General features: G+C 38.5%; 1 protein-coding gene and 1 pseudogene across 8 annotated transcripts in view; one reads left to right on the forward strand and one right to left on the reverse strand.

Moving 5' to 3' along the window:
• The first annotated feature begins 8,454 nt into the window (after nucleotides 1–8,454).
• On the forward strand, nucleotides 8,455–8,756 carry LOC120367377 (small VCP/p97-interacting protein pseudogene; annotated as a pseudogene).
• A 7,030-nt stretch (nucleotides 8,757–15,786) lies between these two features.
• The window catches only part of CCSER2 (coiled-coil serine rich protein 2), a 172,768-nt gene continuing 165,423 nt past the window's right edge, over nucleotides 15,787–23,131 (reverse strand). For 5 of the 8 annotated variants that reach the window (XM_003929945.4, XM_003929946.4, XM_074382194.1 and 2 more), the window contains one exon: nucleotides 15,787–20,894. In XM_003929945.4, coding sequence (XP_003929994.2) covers nucleotides 20,079–20,894 — 816 coding nt within the window. In that variant the 3' untranslated portion in view covers nucleotides 15,787–20,078. The remainder of the gene's footprint in view (nucleotides 20,895–23,131) is intronic. The other 3 variants (XM_010340546.3, XM_074382195.1, XM_074382196.1) reach the window with 2 other exon arrangements.

Genomic DNA, 23,131 nt, shown 5'->3' on the forward strand with positions numbered 1-23,131 from the left:
TCCTGTGGTATCATTCATTCCACAGGAGGTGGGGCATGCCCACCATGAGCCAGCCACCCTGGAAGGCTCTGAAGTTGTGTCCTCTGCATTCTACATAAGGCTTTCGAATTCGACCACCAAAATTCAGACTTATGAATGGGCAAACCCCACAATGAGGCCTCTGCTCAGCAGGGGGCTCCTAGGCTCCTTCCCTGCGTTTAGCCCAGGAAGAAACCTCACATACTTCTGGCCCTGTGCACCTCTGACGTGATAACTCACATTTAAGGAGGAATTACTGTGTGGGGAGCACACACACCCTTCTGATCATTTGGGTGGGCACTGGTGCTACACAATTTCATTCAAGAATTGGAGTGTGATTGATACGGTTTGGCTGAGTCACCACCCAAATTTCATCTTGACTTCCCAGGTGTAGTGGGAGTAATTGAATTATGGAGTCAGGTCTTTCCGGTGCTGTTCTCGTCATAGTGAGTAAGTCTCACAAAATCTGATGGTTTTAAAAACAGGAGTCTCCCTGTACAAGCTCTCTTCTCTTGTCTGCCGCCATGTGAGATGTGCCTTTCACCTCCTGCCATGGTTGTAAGGCCTTCCCAGCCATGTGGAACTGTAAGTCCATCATATCTCTTTCTTTTGTAAATTGCCCAGTCTCAGATATCTCTTTATCAGCAGTATGAAAATGGACCTTAGAAGTGCTAAGAGTAAACTGGAAACTTTGAAGGAGTTTATCCAGGCAGGTTGCCTCCACATTTTGGCCAGCTGCCTGGGAGCTTGAAGCCATCTTTTGGATTTAGCCCAAGATTCTCAAACTTGTGATCAGTTATACTCCAAGGACTCTGTAAAGGAATTTCTCTTTATTTAGTCATTACATGGAGCAGGATGCACTGGGATATGTTGAAATGTTGTTTGATGTGATTGCGAGTTTGTTATTGATATAATTGGTGCAGCCAGAGAAAAGCAGCTAAAACTTCTGGGAAATGTACTCTTAATATTGTGACATATAATATAAAGGGAAAAGCAGAACCACAATAATGATTGGGGATTTGTGGGTCCCATGTGCTTGAAGATGTGTGTCCTTGGGATGTTGATAATTTACAAAGTTTCATGCCCTCATCTCCCTGCTTTCCAGCCTTTTTAAGATCTGAAAGGAAATTCGCAAATTGGTCTCTGAAAGCAGTAACTGATACATCAGGAAATCAGAGCTGGCCTTGGCGACTGAAGTCTAAGTCCTGGGGCCCAGACCTGGACCCCAATGATGGAAGGAGCACTGTACACCTGGAGACCAAAGGACCCTTCTCAAAAGAGACACCCACTTCAGGTGCAGGGGTGGTTCATTCTACTTCTGAAAAACAAACTTGCATTTCCCCTGGCCCTCCTCTCCCATTGTTGACAACACTCCCACCCCAATCTCCGGCCTGCTGACACAGAGAGAATGTGTCCCAACTGGCAGAACAAAGTTGTCAGGGGCCACTGAACATTTTAGCCAAGTTCTGCAACTCTAAGCCAGCCTGCATCTAGAGGACAAAGAAAAGTATTCTCCCCACGATAGCACAGAAGGTTCTTAGGGCTTGGGGAGCATTGCACATGGTGACCACAGTGCCTAGTCCACCTCTGTGGAGCCAAGAAGAGAGAGAAATAACCTCTCTAGAGTATTTCTTCTATCTCTAGACTAGAAGAAAATACAGTGTCAGACACAGACGCATTTTTTAAAAGTCACATTTTATAATGTGAAAGGAAGTAAAATTAATTTTAATAACTTAATTCATTTCAAGATATAATGAGTATAACAATTATTAATGAGATATTTTACCGTTTTATATGAAACTGGCTGCGGATTTTATATTTCCAGGGCGTCTCAGTTCAGATCAGCTCCAATTCAAGTGCTCAGGAGCCACATGTAAGCTGTGACTGCCTTACTGGATAGTGCAGGTCTGGAGTGCGTCTCTGGAGCTCATGGCACAACAGAGCACCATCACTGCCACCATCCAAAGTCCAAACCAGGGGGCCAGGCCCTCAGCGCTGCCTTCAAAACATAACTGAAACAAAACTACCGTAAATTTGTGTTGTGTCTGGGCCTGAAAGACCTAGTGGATAGTATTTACTGAAGCCTTCATGGGGCATTCTCATCCCAGGAATGACTGCTTGGGGAAAGACTGAGCCAGGGCCTCTATATAAACCGGCTTACCTGTTCCATCCGGACCCCTGGTTGGTTTTTCTAGGTAAATGAATGTTCGCAAGAGGGCACCTACAACATCTTTGGTGCTGTTGTTGTTGAAATAAAAATGAAGTTCAAGGCTAGTCTTATGATGGATCAATCAACTTTTTGTTGCAGTCGAACACACGTTTCCTTCTTAGCTTTGGCTGCCAGGAAACTCAGAGCCAAGTCACCTTTCAGTTAAAAGCTGTGGCCTCAGCTATACATCCGTTATGATATAGTTGTTGTCCTTTCACTTTTATTTTAATACTTTGAAGATTTGACAGGGTTTCTGTCTTCTGAAATTTTAAGCAATAGTAAATCATTTTTAGAAATGGACAGCTATGTATGTATAGGGAAGTTTTCAGATTTTTACCACTAGATGGTAGCATTATACAATAAACCACTGGCTTCAGCCGTCAGTGCGCCCTCCCCACTAGCACTCCAGCCTATTCCGCTATTTTAACAGCTCTGTGACTTTGGGCTATTGTCCTTTAACACTCTGAACCTCTGTTTTATCATGTGAAAAATGAAACACCGTCGTGAAAATGAACTGAGATGAAATATAACTGGAGATGTAGTAGTAACCTTTTGATTAAGTGCATGGATTCTGAGGCAGATGACCTGGTTTCAAATTCTGTTTTGCCATTTAATAGCCATCAGGGCAGGCAAGGTATCTAATGTTAAGCCTTAGCTTCTACTCTGTAAAATGATGAGGCTAGTGCCTGCTTTTTAGGAACGTTGCAAGAATATTAGGGCAACGTACAAAGCGCTTAGAACAATGCCTGGCCACACAGAACATCAAGGGTTAGTTGCTACCATCATTATCAACAACACATAAAGCACCCACCACAGAGCATGGCACACATGCTTTTAAACTCCAGTGTGACACTTGTGTGCTTGTTGGTCTATGAGACGTTGGAAATGAGGCCTCCGCGTGGACTTTTCTTTGTACCAAGGTGAGAGAATTGACTCCTGGCCCTGCTGCTCTCTCGGGTCAGAGACCGGGTGGGGAGGGAGGGGTGTGGTAGGTGTGCTAGGAAGAAAGATGCCTTGGAGCAGCTTGTGCCGTGGGGAAGGCTTGCGGGAAATGGGCTGGAGAGGTGAACAGATCTCTTTACAAATGTCATTGTGCAGACAGCGTATTTGGATCCCATCACCATTTTTGACAAAGCAAGTAAAGGAATTACGCTATTGTGAACTTTTGGCTGCTGGACTATGTTTCCGTTTTTCCACTGCACCCTTCGTCAGCACTAAACAAGAGTGGTCCTTCATTTATAATGGTTGCGTGTGTAAAGCACTCAACAAACATTAACTATTATTGTTGAGTGTGATAGAACACTCAGTAAACATTACGTATCATTATGTGACCAGCCTCCTGCATTCCACACCCAACTAGGGGTAGAAATTCCCCTTTATGGTGGTTTTATAACCATCAGATCTTGTGAGACTTATTCACTACCATGAAAACAGCACAGAAAAAAAAACCCGCCCCCATGATTCGATTACCTCCAACTGGGTACCTCCCACAACACATGGGAATTATGGGAGCTACAATTCAAGATAAGATTTGGATGGGGACACAGCCAAACCATATCATAACCACAACGAGTCTCAGGATACAGGATCAATATATAAAAATCCATTGCATTTTTATGAATAAACAAGATATTAAGGATACAATTCCTTGCACAATAGCATCAAAAAATTAAAATACTTAGGAATAAATTTGGCAAAAGGAGTATAAGATTTATACAGTGAAAATTATAAAACATTGCTGGCCGGGCGCGGTGGCTCAAGCCTGTAATCCCAGCACTTTGGGAGGCCGAGGCGGGTGGATCACGAGGTCGAGAGATCGAGACCAACCTGGTCAACATGGTGAAACCCCGTCTCTACTAAAAATACAAAAAATTAGCTGGGCATGGTGGCGCGTGCCTATAATCCCAGCTACTCAGGAGGCTGAGGCAGGAGAATTGCCTGAACCCAGGAGGCGGAGGTTGCGGTGAGCCGAGATCGTGCCATTGCACTCCAGCCTGGGTAACAAGAGCGAAACTCCATCTCAAAAAAAAAAAAAAAAAAAAAAAAAAAAAAAAAAAAATTGCTGAGGGAAGTCAAAAACATCTAAATAATTGAAAAGACACTTCACATTCATGGATTGGAAAATTCAGTGTTGCCAAGATGACTATTCTCTCCAAACTGAATAGATTCCATGCAATTCCTATCAAAATTCCAGCATACATTTTTGCAGAACTTGACAAAATGATCCTAAAATTTATATTGAATTATTAAAGGCCATGAATAGCTAAATAAATTTTGCAAAAGAAGAGCAAATTTGGAGGCCTTTAACTTCCTAACTTCAAAACTTACTGTAAAGCTAAAATACAATTATGAAGACAGTGTGGTCTGGCATCAGAAAAGATGTATGGATCCAGAGAACAGAACTGACCATCCAGAAAATAAATTCTTTTATTTACAGTCAATTTACTTTCAACAAAAGTGCTAAGAGGGCTCCTTGGGTAAAGGATAGCCCTTTTAACCAATGGTGGTGAAACAATTTAGTATCCACATGCAAGAAGATGGGCTTTAACCCTCATCGCATGCCATACACAAAAATTAACTCAAAATGGATCACAGACTTACACATAAGAGCTTAAACAGTACAACTTTTAGAAGATGACAGGAGAAAACCCTCAAAGCCTTGGGCATGGCAAAAATTTCTTAGATATAACACCAAAGGCAAAATTCAACACCATGTCACATGCAGCACAATGGCTATAATAAAAAGGACAGTAACAAATGTCAAGAATGTGGAAAAATGGGAACACTTATACATTTCTACTAGGGACATAAAATGGTGAAGCCACCTTGAAAAACAGTTTGGCAGTTTCTTAACAAGTTAAACATAAATTTTTCATATAATCCAGCAAGTTGCACTCTTAGGTATCTACCCAAGAGAAATGAAAATAGATTGGAATGCCCTCGTTTTCTGGGGTGCCACCTGAAGTTTTTTGTCTCACAGCTGAGAAAATCAAGGACACATATACACCAACAGAGAGGTTAGAGCAGAAGTTTAACAAGGCGAAGAAAGAGGGAAAGTTCTCTGCCGCAGAGAAGGGTCCTGAAAAAGTGTTGCTGTTTATCACCGTTGAATACAGAGGCTTTTAAAAAGAAACCAGTGAGGGTTGAATGTCTCATTTGCATAATGCATGAATTTCTGGTAGCCCCACCCCATCCTCCTAGTGCGCTTCTAAGTCCTTAGCTTGAGTTACTCTACATTGCTTTGTTCCCCTTACTGTGCACGTCAGGGGATGGAATTTTCCATTGCAGGCATGTCTAGGCAAGTCTCCTGTGTAGACTTTCTTATCTGCAAGACTGTGGGCACGTCTCAGGCAAGCTCCACTGTGCAAGGTCCCTTATATCTGTGCCTGCAGGCATTTCTTTTGTTTGAAAGAACTCAACCCAGGACCCCCCTAAACTGCCTGCCTGACAGGTTTCTTCCTTCCTCCTCTCTCAATACATCCAAAGACATATACATAAATATTGCTAGCAGTAGCATTCAAAATTGCCAAAATTTAGAAACAATGTAAATGTCTATAAACTGGTGAATGAATAGACAATATAAGGTAAGCCCATATAATGGGATATTATTCAACAATAAAAATAAATTATGAGATTCATACTATGATTTTGGTGAACTTCAAAATCATTATGCTAAATGGAAGAAAGCAGACACAAGAGAATGCATCTGATATGATTTTATTTATATGAAAAGTCCAGAAAAAGCAAATAAATTGAGCCAGAAAGTAGACTAATGATGCTTGGCTTAATCAGGAGGGGGCAGAGGTTAATGGAAATATTCTAATATTCTAAACGGCAAAGGTTGCACACTTGGTAAACTTACTAAAAAAATTTTTTTTTTTTTTTTTTTGAGACAGGACCCTAACGCTTCATCACACAGGCTGGAGTGCAGTGGTGTGATCATGGCGCACTGCAGCCTTGACCTCCTGGGCTCAAGTGATCCTCCCACCTCAGGCTTTCTAATAGCTGAGACCACAGGTGTGTGCTACGATGCTCAGCTAATTTTTCTATTATAAGAAATATTTCTGCTGATCCGAGTGCAGTGGTATTTACAACTAATTGATGACAACCAGTTACAGATTTCTTGGTTCCTTCTCCACTCCCACTGCTTCACTTGACTAGCCTTAAAAATAAACAAATAAATAAATAAATAAATATTTTAACTGTATACTTGGAATAGATAAATTGTAATGTCAAATGTGCTTCAATAAAGTAATGACTCTTTTAAAAAAAGAAAAAACAGTAAAATGACCACCACACAGCTTTTGAAAACTAACCTACTTTTTTAAAAAACATGGTTTGCCTAGGCATGGAAGGTCATACCTGTAATCCCAGTACTTTGGGAGGCCAAAGCGGGCGGGTTACCTGTGGTCAGGAGTACGAGACCAGCCTGTCCAACATGATAAAACCCTGTCTTTACTAAAAGTATAAAAAAAAAAATTAGCAAGGTGTGGTGGCGGGCACCTGTAATCCCAACTACTCAGGAGGCTGAGGCAGGAGAATTGCTTGAATCTGGGAGGCAGAGATTGCGAGTAGCCAAGATTGCACCACTGCACTCAAGCCTGGGTGACAGAGTGAGACTCTGTCTCAAATAAAATAAAAATTTAAAAAATGGTTGATCTTCTCACCAGTGAGCGTTGAGTGGGCATGGGGATGGGGTGGCTTACAGGGCCTGCTTATGCGAAGTTGTGTCTTCAAAAGTAATTTATGAAGTGTAATGCAAAGGACTGAGGGAAACTGAGCAACATTCTTTTGACTGTTGGGAATACTCAGAAGAGGGAGTGAGAGAGCACAGACAACATGGAATAAAAGAAGCTAAGAAGAGTGTTCCCATCTTGCCTACCCTCAGGCAGAAAGAGGATAAACCGCGGCTTCCTGGCCAGCCCAAATCCCTGTGCACGGAGCCCGACCTGGCCAGCATAAGTCTCTGCTCTCCCCTCCGGCCTGGCAGAGAGCCAGAGAGTGAATGTACACGGTGCATAGGCACTTGCCTTTGATGTTGTGAGCTTGTCACAGGGCGAAAGGTGTGGGGGCTCGGGGAGGGCAGTATTCAGAAGAAAAAAAAAAATCCCATTTTCTCAGGCAGAGAAAAACAATCACTGGTTACATAACATTGTTTGCAGTTAGAAGTTATTAGAAAAGTGGTGGTAACGTGTGGTTACAGAAAATTAAATATTGATAAAAAGAGAAAAATAGTTGTTGTGGGAAAAATTTTACTTCTCTGTACAAAAGATGTCAATACTTGCTTGGATTTTAACATGGTTGCTTGCTTTAGGATTCCGTTTCCTGTCCTATTTCTTGAGTGCAGTCTTGTGTGTCTGTTCCTTAAGGAAGGAAGCTCTGACCAGGCATGTGCTGCTGAGAGCTGAGCAACTGGACCCTAATGGGGCTTTCCCCACTCACCCCAAACCAGAGTAGCACTGGCTTAGCGTTAAGGAAACCATAAATCAATGTTATAATTAAAGATTGGGGTCTCCTTCCGTGGCTCAAAACCGGTGAGCAGAATTAGATGACCTATTCTTTCTCTCTCTCTCTTTTTTCTTTTCTTTCTTTTTTCTTTGAGATGGAGTCTCACTGTCGCCCAAGCTGGAGTGCAGTGGTATGATCCCGGCTCACTGCAACCTCTGCCTCCCACGTTCAAGAGATTCTCCGCCTCAGCCTCCTGAGCAGCTGTGATTACGGGCGTGCACCACCATCCCCAGCTAATTTTTGTATTTTTAGTAGAGAAGGGGTTTCACCATGTTGGTCAGGCTGGTCTCGAACTCCTGACCTTGTGATCCGTCAGCCTCAGCTTCCCAAAGTGCTGGGATTACAGGCGTGAGCCACTGCATCTGGCCATAGATGGTCTGTTCTTTAGCTCATCTCAGCCTCAGAGGCAGGAGGCAGCAGAGCAGTGGCTGAACAAACCACAGGAATCCTCAAGCCTGTAACCAGTATGTGGGGCAAAACCCTGGGATCTATCTATTCTGGTTTTCAGCACTATAGAGCCATGCTACAAAAATCTGTCCAATGCAATCTGCATTCCGTCACACCATGCGCTAAGGTCCAGTTGATACTAAGAGTTGACATCCCACAGCAAACAGCCCTCACGCAGTAGGATGCTGGAAAGGACTTGTCAACCTATAAAGATTTCTTTTGAACCACTGGACTGCGGTGGGGTCGGGGCAAGAGCGGAAGACCAGGGACGCGCATCGTACCGCGCAGTTAGCGCCGCCTGGCCTGGGGTGGACCCTTCAGGGGTCCCCCAGTTGGTGGTCCCTATGGGGCTGTGTTTTCCTTGTCCCGGGGAGTCCACGCCTCCCACGCCTGACCTTGAAGAGAAAAGAGCAAAGCTTGCAGAGGCTGCAGAGAGAAGGCAAAAAGAGGCTGCATCTCGGGGACTTTTGGATGTTCAATCTGTGCAAGAAAAGAGAAAGAAAAGGAAAAAATGGAAAAACAGATTGCTACATCTGGGCCCCCACGAGAAGGTGAACTTAGGTGGACAGTTTAATAAAGCAGAACGTGAGTAGAAGAGTCTACTGCCAGTAACTGTTTATCTGTGATCAAGTGGACTTCGTCAATTTCATTTCTTCTCTTTGAATAAATAAAGATTCAGACTTTGTAATATTATTGCCTTTAAGGGCAATGCTAAAAAAAAAAAAACCTTTGATTTTCAAGCTTAGAAAATGGCTGGACTTTTCATTAAATACTAATTTTCCTACATTTGCTCTTCTGCAGTTAGTAGGTGATTTGCTATTTTTCTTAGTAGTTAAAAAATGGAACTAAATAGTGAATATACATATATTCCATGTAAAAATTTTCCATACACCTGTAAGATTAAAATTCATAATTGTATTTTCATCCTTTATAAAATGATCTAATTATATTTATGCTGCTTCACCTTACATCTGTTTTTATTTCACTATATATGAAGATGTTTGATTAAACTTATGGACTTACTGCCTTTAAACTGATCATGGGGGAAAATCTTGAAAAAGTCATTTGAAGGGCTGATGTGAAGGAGCACTGTAAATTTTTATAACTTACTAAGTAATGAATATTTTTAGGCAGATGTTAAGTGTCTTCTAATTTAATTTTATGTAGCTTATAAAATAAACATACTATGTTTTACATTTATGATAAAGGTTTTTTTATTGTTTGCTGAATTTAAAATTATATATTAGTGATACCATCAGAGGGCAGTGAAGTTCTATTATATATTAGATTCAGCTCTGTAAAGATCTTTGTAGTAATTGAATGAGTTAAACTAATAAGCTGGATGGGTTATGAGTGGTAATATATTTGTCCATATTTCATAAGTAGTGTTAATCTTGTCTACTTAAAAAGAGAATGATATAATATTTGATATAATGATATTTATAGAGATGTGAAATTGTCAAGGCAAGTATGAATGCATGAAAAAGAAAGTAGGTACTGTACTTAAAAAAGGTTTACTTCAGATGTAAAAATATTAAGAGGTAATTCTATACAATATGTGTTCATCAACCTTTACATTTTTGTTTATTAGAAACATGAATTTTATAGCATTTTTGGTTTCTCCTTATGTAATACACTGAAATAAAATAATTGCTATTAGCTATTAAGGTTGATAGCTCTTTTAAATGGCAAGGCCCATGTTGAGCCCTAAATTAGAATTTGCAGATATTAAGTGCCGATAGAAGTTATAAGTTACATTGGCCAAGTTTACTTGCTCTACACAAAGGAAACTGAGCCGCTTTCTTCACCTATCCCTACCACAAGACTTAAGTTATACTGTACATGTTAATTTTAAAAGGTTTGAACTATTATATAATACAGATTTCTTGACTTCTCACCGGTATGAAGTATTCTGTGAATATCTAGGAAAAACATACAGTTAGTCTCAATTTCTTTATCCTTTAGAGGATTAGTGCTGTTTTTGTTCATAAAGGATAATGAAATCATTGAACTATATTTTAGAATGAAAAATTTTGATTTTATTAAAATGATCTTTTTCAAAGAAAAAGGAATGATTAATAGCTTAGTGCCTATAGAGCTAGAGCATAGCATCCTTGAACTGTGCAAATCCTTTCTCCTAATAGCGAGAACAATTTTGTCTTTAATATATCTTAAAGAATTGGGACTTGGGTTCATATAAATGGCTTACTTCCATGGAATTATGTCCTATTTCTACCAGCAGTTTATACCCAAATGTCATGCTTATCTCTTGTTAACCATTAATTATATTCAGATATATTTCTTTTTGGGAAAAGTGGGACATATTCCTTCCAACCGTGGTCTGTTACCATGAGTGTAATCAGCTTTCTCCAAAACACTTGGGTTGTAGGGGATAAGGAGTGGTACCCATATGTTACGAACAGTGTTAGGAAAGGGCAAGGAAAAAGATGTGACTGGATGCCTAATGAGAAACCAGTAATATACCTATCTTATATAGGTGTGTGTGTACATATATATACACACATACATATATCCAGACATCTCCCTCATAAAGTAACCATCAGTTCTTATGAATACCTTACGTGGAAGCCAATTTCCCATAGTTAATAATTTAGGAGAAAATTTTAATGCTTAAAGTGTCACTTAAAACCCCTAACCAAATTACTAAACTATAATTGGAACAGTAAAATGCATATATGTAACTATCATGATGTAAAATGCTTAAACCACTGCTGCTTAATACTAATCAAACGTGGCTGCTGATGAAATAAATCAAACATGAATTATTATACAGCCCCTTTGTAACATGCTGCATGTTTTTTAAAACATTTCTGTGTTTCTGTTTGTTCCACTGCTGGTATTTGGAATGTAATTTAACAATTCCCACACATGGTTTGGTATAAATTCTGTTATTGCCTTTTAGGGATATAAATAGACATTTTTTTTCTATGTTTAAAAAAAATTATTTTAGGGCACCCCTATTCGGAATGGTGTAGATGGAACTGATGACTAATAAGAAAATATTACAAGAGCACAGAGAAGGGCTGACATAAGTAAGGATGAATCTCCCCAAGCTTCCATACTAAGGGAACAAACTATTCAAGTTTGGAAGAAATATATTTTGTCCCTGACAGTGGATGGATCCTGATGTATAAGGTAATGTGTTCCCAACCCCAATTACCACAACAACAAAAAAAAACGGAGTAAAACAATAATGCAGTAGTACTAGTTTTGAGGTCAGGGAGACAGGCCATTTGCTGTGTCTTTGCATAAATGACTAAAATTTTTTTGAAACATCATCCCATGATAACAAAGACCACTTATTAAGGCTGTGGCAAGGGAGATTAATTATTGGATGCCTATATGCCAGGTGCTTTACAAATGTTAATGTTGCCTGGGCAATAGTAATGACTCTATTAGTAAACACACACACAAGACATGCACACACACTTTTCTGATTATAAGAGCATAGTTTCACCATTTAAAAAAAATAGATGTATAAAAAGATAAAAATAAAATGACCCATAATTCAGCCATCATTAAGATGTTATTCTTTTATACAGGTGTTTATAAGCATGTACTTATTGATATTGTACTACATTCATGGCTTTGTAATTTCACTTTTGTTCCCAGTTGTAATGTGAATATTTTGCATAAATATTCTTACAGTGTAAATATTTTGAGTAAATATTCCCCAAGACCATAAGCTGTGGCATCATCTTGTCATATAAATCATTTAATCATTCTCCTACTCTCAGACATTTGTTTCTCAATGTTCCACTCTTTTAAAGTTATTTGCACATAAAGGTACATAAGCAGCATGTCATTCTGTTTTGCATCTCTTTGACTAACAGCCCAAATCATTAATTTGTTCTGTGATATTGGCCCTTTGGACTTCTGTGATTGATTTGTTCTTTGACTTAAATAATGCTTCTTGTAATATTCATAAACAATTCTAGGTCCATGGTCTCCTTTGCTTTCTCCTTGAATTCTTAAGGAGCTCTGACAGGCAGGAAAGCACGGTGTGCTCTGCTTCCCTTCCCTCAGCTGAAATTCTCTTTAGAAAGATAGTAGTCAGAACAATGGCCAGGGTTCTGAGTGCCCAGGTCTGGCCCACAGTCTTTCCCAAACACCTCCTGTGAGCTCTGTCTAGTCCTGAATCGCTGAACCTGGTGGAGGCAGCCTCTGGCAGCAGGGAGTTTATAGAGTGTCTGTGTTTGCATCTCAGTATCACTGTGGAACACAATTTAGGAAACCACTTACATTAACAATCCATCACAGATCCTATTTTGTTTTTCATTGCAATTCACATTTGCATTTGACTTACTGTAAATGTAAAACCTCAGCTAAAACTTGTGAAAATTTTCTAAATTCCTGATAATTCAGAAGTATTCTGAATGTGCTTAAAAAGGTCTCGAGTTAGAGCCTGGCCAACATGGTGAAACCCCATCTCTACTAAAAATACACAAATTAGCTGGGCGTGGTGGCGCGCATCTGTAATCCCAGCTACTCAGGGAGGCTGAGGCAGGGGAATCACTTGAACCCGGGAGCAGAGGTCGCAGTGAGCCAAGATCATACCACTGCACTCCAGCCCGGGCAACAGAGTGAGACTCTGTTTCAAAATAAAATTTTAAAAATAAAATAAAATAAAATAGGTCTCGGGTTGAATTTATCATTACCTCTACAGATTATGTGATAGTGGCCTAATTTTTATTTAGCTGTCATTAAAAACAAATCTTAACACACATGAACATTTGTCAAGGAAGAATGGTTTTGGAAGCAAGTTCACCTGTGGTCTCAAATGTCTCCTTCCTGCCCACTGGCTCTCTTACAGTGCTTTGTTTGGGATCCCTCTTGTTGTGTTGCAATTTGATCTCCTCAATTGCAGGGCCTCTGTCTTAACCCATCTCCTGCCACAAGATCGAAACCAGAGCTGTGCACAAAACGGGCATTTCAACCATGTTTCTTGCGGGGAATAGTTACCTTTCACTTTAATAGACTGACATTTGAGATATACTTTTGCTACAGAAAGGATTTGTTCTGTAATCACTTAAAATATAACCAAAGAAGGATTATTCATACTCAAAATGGATGTCTGAATGAATTCATGTGAGGATTAATGGATAGTTTTGAGATCTGGAAAACAGTAATACCATTTTTAAGGCTGAGTAATACCATTTTTAAGTGACTGTGAGGAACTGTTTCTTCCTCTCTGATCTTTGCACAGAAAAGATGCTAATTTGAGAGCTGTGTGTATGGAGGGCGGGGGGCGGTGAGAGGATTAATCAATGAGGAAAAGGCTCCTCTGCATGACTTAGATTCCTCCTTAGCGACTCCTTGGCAAGAAATGGTAGGAAACCAGCAATAATAGGAATGAAACTGGAGGTCATTATGTTATGTGAAATAAGCCATGCACAGGAAGGAAAATGTTGCACCTTCTCACTCATGTGGAAGATAAAAAAGAAATGCTCTTACAGAGGTAGAGAGTATAATAGTGGTTACCAAAGGCTGGAAAGGGTGGTGGGGAGGCAGGAATAAAGAGGAGATAGTTAATGGGTATAAGAATACAGTTAGAAGGAATAAGACCTAGTGTTCAGCAGCACAGTATGGTGACTATAGATAATAATTTACTGTATATTTCAAAATAACCAGAAGAGTAGATTTGAAATATTCCTAGCACAAAGAAATGATAAATGTTTGAGGTGATCGATATCTTAATTACACAGATTTATTACAGTATATGTTTGTATCAAAATAATACAGGTATTTCATAAATATGTATATTATGTATCCATAAAAATTAAAAAGAAAAATTTAAAGAGAGAAACTGAAAATGTCAAGTAGAACATATTAGATTTGATCTATCCAAGAGAATGGTATGGAAGGAAGAGCCTGGACAGGAATTTGAATGTTAAAGGTAGACTTCAGAAAGGGAGATCTTATGGTTTGAGGTTCTAAAAGGGACAGTGGCCTTAGGATAGTTGAAAGGCCTCAAAATTAAATTCTAAGAACCTATGGTAGAAAGCAGAGTACTTAATACCTTATGTGGCTAACGAGGCAGTTTGTTCTTGAATAAAATAATAAAAAACCAGGTTTTCGAGGGAAATGAAGGCATGCAACCAAACAAGAATAAACATAATATAGAATCCAAGATGAGAATACTGCAAGGGAGCTAAAGCCCAGAATGAAATAAAACTGAAGAGGAAATGTCAAAGGAGACTGGTAGGTTCAAAGGAAGATAATAAACAGGGAATGCAAGGGAAGGGCTCAGCACTGCAGTGGATGGGATGATGTTAAAAATCCCTTAGGGTTCCTAAGCTCCGTGAGGCAGAACCTGTATCATTATTACCTTTGTACACCCAGCAGCCAGCATAGAGAGTAACACAGGTAACACATCCCACCAAACTTACTTAAACCAAGTTAACACAGGAAGAAAGAAGTCAATTCTTTAACTCCCGCTTAATTGTCTTTTCTGTAGGGACAAAATATTTTCAGAACGGAAAATGTGCAACAGACAGCATAAATGAAGAAACTGAAACTGCTACACTTGATGACAAAATTAAAAGGGACATTTTTTAGTATGAGAAAGTATTTGCTAATGATAGATGGCAGAAGGCAGATACCGGGAACTCTTCAGCCGGCCTGTGCACTGAGAGAACTGGGTAGAGCCATGGGAATTTCACAACGTTGGGCAGGAGGGAAGAGCCTGGACTCTTTGGCTCCCAGGTGTGTTGGCCTGATATCAATCTGTGAGGTGAGAATCTCTTAGCAGGACCCCCGACTCCTCACTTTGCCGAAATTTTATTTTTTCCTTTTTGTCCAATGAATTCCATTCCCCACACAATTCAATGTGTCCGTGTGCCTAAATTTTCCTGGTCCCGACACAAGAACCCAGATTTAGCTGACCTAAGGAGCAAAATTCTGCAACACTAACAACTCAGATGGCCTTAAAGTGCATACAGGTGTCTTAAGAGGTAACAAATGCCATTATCAAACTTATTAATAAAATTTCCCTCCTTTTCCAGAATTCATGTAACCATTTTGGATTAATAACATATCACTGCATCAACTTTTTTGTAGCTTTTTATCTATCATAACTATCACGTGACTAAACGAGAAAACTGAAAAACAATATATTCCTTAATCCTTTTGTTCCTAAAAATTATGTAAAATTTCACTAAACACCTTTCTTGCCTCGAGCTATTTTGTATATATAATGCTTAAAAACAATAAAACAAAATAATTAAAATTACAAGTTTTCTTCCTTGTACAGCATTCTAAATCCAAGGTGTTAATGTTTCTTTAAATATCCATAAACCATTATCCAAATATTCTAAGATAAAGCAGATATTTTATCACAATGGAAACTGAAGTACTAGTTCACTTAGTGAATCTATGAAGACACAACAACAAAATACTTACCAACTCCTACTCAGTCAGGGCTTGGGGTGTGAGGATGTGTGCAAAGAAGGCAGCATGTAAAATAAAGTATCAGAATTGGGAAAAAAAAATAAGCAAATGAACAGTATCTTAGATCTTTGTGGGAAAAAAGATACCAAAGAAAAAGTAAACATGGGAGTCAATGTTGAGAAAGACAAGAGAACTTTTATAATTATGAACTTTATTTACTATGCCAACATTTTCAGGAGAGACTTTACATCTGTTTTTTAGAATTCATTTTACAGGCAAATTCTAATATACAGTTTATACTCTGAACTGACTTTTAAAATCAATGGGAAAAACAATATTGCAGACATTATTTTTGCTCTTTGTTAGTAATGACTTAAGAGACCTTAAATTCTTAGGGTCAGTATTATTTTGTTAAGTAAATGCTTTAGCAAGGAGAAAGTGGGTAAGCTTATTCCCAACAAGATTAAAACATGTATCTTCAGTTAATGACATAGCTGTAGATTGGCGCCCACCATCAGAATCATTTATCCAAAAGAATTCTTTCAAATTGCTGCAGCAAAAAACTTAAAGGGAGATGTGAAAGATCATTAGAAAATAGAATTCAAGCATCAGAATTTAAAAAGTAACAAGGCCATCATCTCCAAGGAAGAACATCAGGTATCACATCTATAATTAATTTTCAAATGTGTGCATAAGCATGCAAACATAACTAATGTTTCCTAAATATAGGAAATATAGCCAAACTAATTTAAAAACACAAAAACTACTGTGTAAGATGGAAAGTAAACTGAAACGGTGCTGCAGTCTTAATTGATCTTAATTGCAAGCCTATTTGGTGATTTCAAAGTACATCCCCAGTGCCCTAGAGGCCAGGAAACCAGTATGACAACCCTGCTCAGAAACCAAGAGAGCACCTCAGTGTCTGTAATACCATTTATGCTACAGGAACATTTGGAAGTGACAGCTGTAGAAGGGTCACACTCTGTGATGCACTGAGAAAAAGTAAGTAAAATACTTATTGAGACAATGGAACATTCAATGAAAACTTAGTGCTTTAAGGGGAAAAGTGACATGCTGGGAATATATTTCTGTGAACAGCTGTACTGATATCTTCAAACAGCAACAATTACAAATTTATTTCAATGAACAAAGCCACACCCAATAGGAGGCATTTCGATATTTCAGGCACAACTTCAAGCAATTAAGCTCATTTAAAGTGCAAATCTGGTATTTTCTTTCATATGCAGATTTTTACTTGTTAAAGTACTTAGTAAATTCCCTAATATCTATATAAATACAATGAACAGTAGCCTACATGCCTGAAAATATTGCACAAATAAAAATGAGACTCCAAAAAAAAATGCTAGATGGTCTCCATTATTAGAAACAGTCTAAATGACATAACTCTATAATCCTTTAATGCCTTAAAATCATCTGCACCTGTACCAATAAACTCCTTAGGCCAAACTCTTCTTTTAAAAATTTGATTTGCATCCCATTAATAGCCAAATATCTAATTCTACATACTCTACTAATTTCCTCTTTCGCAAATGTGAAACTTAACCGACTCCATAAAATTTCTTCCTCGGGACTTAGAATGCATACACTGTAACTATCTTCACTGATATCACTAGAACTAAGACAATAAATGGTTTTGAGTTCCTGTGGAGGAGGATTTGGCACAGAGTTGATTTACATTAATAGAAATAATAAACACAGATCAAGCCAAATCTAAGATGATATTTGATTATTCAGTAAAGTTACATCCTCACTTCCATTTTGGACTTAACATTTACTAAGAAGCAGACAAGCATGATATTCTTGCAGTTTTTAAGGAAAACTGCAGGCAAATACTTTGTCATGCAAGCATCCTAGATTTGTTTTCTCTTACTATATTATGCTTCATAAATATACTGATGAGCCTATCTTCTAAAAGATTAATACTCAACAAAGGTACAGAGAAGTAGAGCTAATTGGTTAACATTTGTGCAAATCCATCAGGGAAGGAAAAAACAGAGAAAATGGAGTAAATACATGGAAGAAAAAAGAGAAAAACAAATTACTGGAGTCAACATTTTTACGCAATGGACAACAAAGACATTTCCCTCGAACTAGGGGGTTAAAAATTTAGGACTTTTCCCTTACGGATAAGGCCAACTAGTAAATAATGTTTCATAAGGGTCTAAACCAAATTCTACATAAACAAAAACCACTAAGTCTGGTACATTTTACTTAAGGGAAATATAGTATGATTCACGTATTTGCAATATGTGAGAACGGTTTTCTTTCTCCTTCAAAAAGATAGACCATGTATGCCCACTTACAACTGCAGCCCATTATGGGTCATCTCGATGAACAAGTAAGTGCTTTGCTGATTTGCCTGACTCTAACAGTAACTGGACTATGTAAACAACATTTGGAACTGTTTCTCCAACAGAAATGCTGGCATATGAGTGTATAATAACAGATTTGTTTTGCTCACCTGTTACCAAATCCAAAAATGGTTTCCATCCAGTGAATGGCAAATTCATCTAATAGGTAAGGGAATAATGGGTCAAAACAGTAGCAAACACTTCTTTCAAATTTCTACTAAAAGATTTGCTGTTGCTTTTCTTATAAAGGGGCATATTTCATCAACATACATCTTTTAAAGGAATCTGTAGAAAATTTCAGTGACTTTTTGGCCGTAATCCTGTTTGATACATTTTTGGTCAGCTGTTCAAAACAAACCTGCACCTTGTAAGGTTACCTATCTGAAAGATATTAATTCATTTAAAGCAGCTGCAGGTGAACAACCTAAAGATGACATGATTTGGGAGAAGAGGAAGGCAGATTCACTGAACTGACAAGTGGCCAAAGCATGATTAGGTTTGTGCACGTGGTTGCGTGGAGGTTCCATACCTACCTTCTACAGAGCATTAAAATAAATAAGAATGCTGTCTTTGAAATACCTTCCAGCGCCTTTTTAATAAAACAAAATTTCCCATCTTTAATTCTGTTTTCTTCCCAAATCTATCTTCAAAAAATTGTCTTTTAAAATACACCACAGATGAGGCAAGCGGATCTTCTAAGGTCAGGAGTTTGAGATCAGCAACAAAGTGAAATCCCATCTCTACTAAAAACACAAAAAAATTAGCTAGGCGTGGTGGTGCATGCTTTGCAGTCCCAGCTACTCGGGAGGCTGAGGCAGGAGAATTGCTTGAACCTGTGAGGCAGAGGTTGCAGTGAGCCGAGATTGTGCCACTGCACTCCAGTCTAGGCAATGGAGCAAAACTCCGTCTCAAAAAACAAACAAAAAACCAAAAACCACAGAAAAGGGAAACCTAGGAAATTCATAAGGGAAAAAAGTATTATGAACTCCAGCTTTCTCAAGATAGTCTTATATGTGTTATTTTTCTCAAAATATTTTAACTTGTTTTGCTATAGAAAATAGTTTAAAATTCCTATATATGGGATATTTATATGCCATCAAAGTTTTGTGCAAATGTTTCAAGTCAATTATTTCAGTCTTCAGATAGTAGCAGAAAATCAATAAATATAAACATTACAATTAAAGACATAATTTAAAATATATGCTGTGGAAACTTAAAATAGCTATCATGGATCCATAAGCCTATAGGGTTCAAAACTGAATTACCAGCAAAACTCTAGCACCAACATAAGTTACAAATGAATACATCTTTAGGTACAGGTTTCAAGATGTATCTCAAGCTCTCCTAAATTTACCCAGTAACAAATACAAACATAAATGGTATGTGTGTGTAGATGTGCATATGTTTGTGCATGTACATGTGCATGTGTTTGTAAAACAAGATGTAAAGCAATATATAACTGATTTATATGTAATAAGAAGCATTTTCAGCCTTGGGAATCTGTCTGGGAAATGAATAAATAGTAACATTAGCTTGCTGACCCTGGCAAGGAAAAACAAAACTTACATAGACTTTCCATTAAAAGCCTAATCTTCTTTATTCATCACAAAGCTTTTGCATAGACCTTTTAAATATACAAAACACTGGCCAGAACTCTGCTTACAGATTATCATCTTCCATTATCACCATATCTTTAGTTAAAATAATAGCCATATTCACAGGAGAGACAAGTGAAAAGGGGTGAGGTTCTGAAAACCACAATAAATACAGACCTTAACAGGACTAAACCAGCAAAGCACACTTCTTGCCTGCTCAGTAAAATATGAATTTTCTGAAGTGGAGAGGGATGGATAACATGATTGGGGCCTTTGGCAGGCCTCTGAAATGGGTAAGCAAACCTTTGTGTTTACCTGAGATAATTATGCTCAAATGGCATGTACTTCAACCGGGATATCAAATGGAAGAGCCAAACTAGTAGAAGCTTCTACATTTTAATTTAAGATTTGCAGGCTTTAAATGGAACCTCCACCACGGTAGCAAGCTGCACATAAAGCTATTACAGATTAAAAACAGATTGTTTTTAAGGAACAAATTGGCAGGTGATGGCTATGTACTTAATGTATCTTTGGTTTAGGAAGACGAGAATATCGATTAGAGGCCAAACAATCCCCAGAATGCAAATTGCCATTTGGATTCTGCATGATTTCTTTTCGTTGCATTAGTGGCCTTGGGATGCTTGTCTTGGCCTGGAAACTTTGAGGCTCTAGTTGGGGGTTGGTTGGTTGTTTTTGTTTGAAAGAGCCTGAGGGGGGGCGGAGCTTAGATGCTTTCAAATTCTGATTATTTGAAAGATTTGTTTGACTAGATGTTGGCTGAAGTTTTGCTGAATTACATGTTGTGATTATTGGTGACTTTTTACAAGTGGGAGTCCTACTTGGAGATGATTCAGAAACTGGAGGCGGCACCAAAGAACTCAATACGGATGGCTTTAAAAGCTGCAAGGACTTGGGCTGAGACATACAGCCGACTGATGGAGACTGATTGCTTCCAACTCTCTTAGCCTGGTCTACTGTACTTGACTGGGGAGGTGTCTGAAGAGAAGTGGGTATAAACTGCATGTCACTAGTTTGATTATTTGCCAAATGATAAGGCTCTTGAGCATTTACAGTCATGTTTAAGTTTGCTTCAGAAGGTGTACTCTTAGCCGCATCCATTAATTGTGGGCTTGATGAAAAAGACTGGTCTTCCGAACCACAGTTGCTTTCTTGTTGCAAGATGTGTGTAAAGCTTTCTTCCATATGTGCAACGCCCTGATGCGTGTCTTGAATTGAGGATTCACTGTGGGCCTCGATATGTTGCGGCTTTATTAGTTTTCCCTGGGTGTGGTCTGTGGGTCTGGGAAGGCTGCTGGAAGGCTGTAGTACTTGAGGCTGTTAAAATTAAAAACAACATTAGCAACAAGTTATCTTAGAAATTTCACCCAGATTTAATATAAATACCAATTAAGCTGTGTTGGTACTTATTATGGCTTTAATATGGAAAATATGTGGAGTTTCTTTTATTTAAAAAATGAACTGTAATATTCAAGCAAATTAGACACAAACAAGAGTGATAATGCAAACAAAAAATGATACAGGCAGTAAACACTGAACAAGATCCAAAATTAAATGAGAAAAAACATTAAAGTACTAATTTATTACAGAAAAATTCCTGCCGTAATAGATTCATTGGGTATTTTAAACCTTACAGCTTGGCAGAATGATTCCACAGTTTTTGGTTTAACCTCCACAAAGCATTCAGATGTTAACTGTGACTTTCAGAATATTATTCATATTAAACTTAAAAAAAAAAGTTGTACACCACGTTAACAAGTGTTGTACTTCTGTCAAGAATGAAAAGTACCAGCAGATAGACAATATTTAGAATACTATATTCTCGGTTTATGTGAAATTTTATTTATTTAACAAATATAGGTCAATACATTTGGCTAATGCTAACCTTTTAATATTCTTGCTGAAAAGTTTCCAAATAAAATGTTTCAGAGTTTATTTATTTTGTCTCACTGCTATTATGGCAGACATACGAAAAAATAGATCTACCCTGACTAAAGGTAAACATTCATTCACTTAAATTTAGAATAATCAGCCTTTTTTTTTTTTTTTTTTTTTTTTTTTGAGACAGAGTCTTGTTCTGTCAACAGGTGCCAGGCTGGAGTGCAGTGGCGCAGTCTCGGCTCACTGCAACCTCCACCTCCTGCGCTCAAGCAATTCACCTGCCTCAGCCTCCCGAGTAGCTAGGACTACAGGCGTGCGCCACCACACCCAGCTAATTTTTTTGTATTTTTAGTAGAGATGGGGTTTCACTATGTTGGCCAGGATGGTCTCGATCTCTTGACCTAGTGATCCGCCCATCTCGGCTCCCAAAGTGCTGGAATTACAGGCGTGAGCCACCGTGCCTGGCCGAATAATCAGCCTTTTAAATGATGGCTCAGAGTAAAACAAATTTGAAGTTGCCTCTAACTGGAACTAAAGCACAGAAGCCTATGACGACAAAATTCTTATGGTTTATATGCCTCACATGTACTTCCCTGAAGCTCATTGTGTAGTGGTTTCAAAAAAAAAAAAAAAATATTAGAGGAACAGTGCAATTTCCACGATTTCAGGGTATCCAGTAAAAAATACAAATCTTAAGTTACCTTTCAATGGCCCAAATAGTTAAAATATATGGGGCAGGGCCTACTGGGCCTGTCCTGATACAGGCGTATTTGCTACAAATATATAATATCTCTCTCAATTTCTCTTCCCCCTACCTCTCTCTCTCTCCCCCCTCCCCTTCCCCCCCCCCCACACACTCTTTCTCTCTCCCTCTCTCCCCCTGCCCCCCCTTTAAACAGTGTGGGCTAAAAGTCAAAGAGTTTGGCAAAAGGCTTTACTACGTGAATTTCAAAGGACTGTTTCTCACTAGTAACTTTTTTAAATTTGCTAATCCACAAATAAATCTACATAGTATCGATAATTTCCGCATTAGAAGGGGAAGATCTATTCATACTGCATCATTTATGTGTTTTTTCACTTCTTTCACCTCCCTGACCAGCACTGGACAATGACTGCCCAGGATCAGCAGCCAGCAATTAGATTATGGCTGGACTGGGAGTGACTGAGGGCAAGGCTCATCAACTCATGGAGGATGGTTGGCTATGATGGCATATGGCTGACTTGCTATTAAAAAAAAAATGAAGCCAGTGACTATTCAAAATTTGAAACATATCATATCAAATCATATTGCAGAATATTTAAAATAAATAAGCCATCTCAATTGCTGTCTCAAGCTAAATATCTCAGACTTTAAAGTCACTGGGTATTTTCACAGTACATCAACACAAAAATGAATAGACTGTCCTGCAAAACGGAAGATACTAAAATCACCACACAATTAACAGATTCTCCCTGGGGTTCCCTAGATAAAAATGACAATGGCAAAGTGATCAAAAACCTTGAAAGATTAGTGAAAAAATAGAGCAGGACCATATTAAGCAAACCAAAATCTACCAAAGGGAATAAAAAGTAAAAAAGTAATCAAGAAGGAGGCACCATCAACTGGTTGAACTAGGATTTGTTTTCCCTTTTCACCTTCAAACATGTTAAGATATTCCAGGTCCAAGTTAAGA

This window comes from Saimiri boliviensis, chromosome 12 (genome assembly GCF_048565385.1).
Source record: "Saimiri boliviensis isolate mSaiBol1 chromosome 12, mSaiBol1.pri, whole genome shotgun sequence".
NCBI lineage: Eukaryota > Metazoa > Chordata > Mammalia > Primates > Cebidae > Saimiri > Saimiri boliviensis.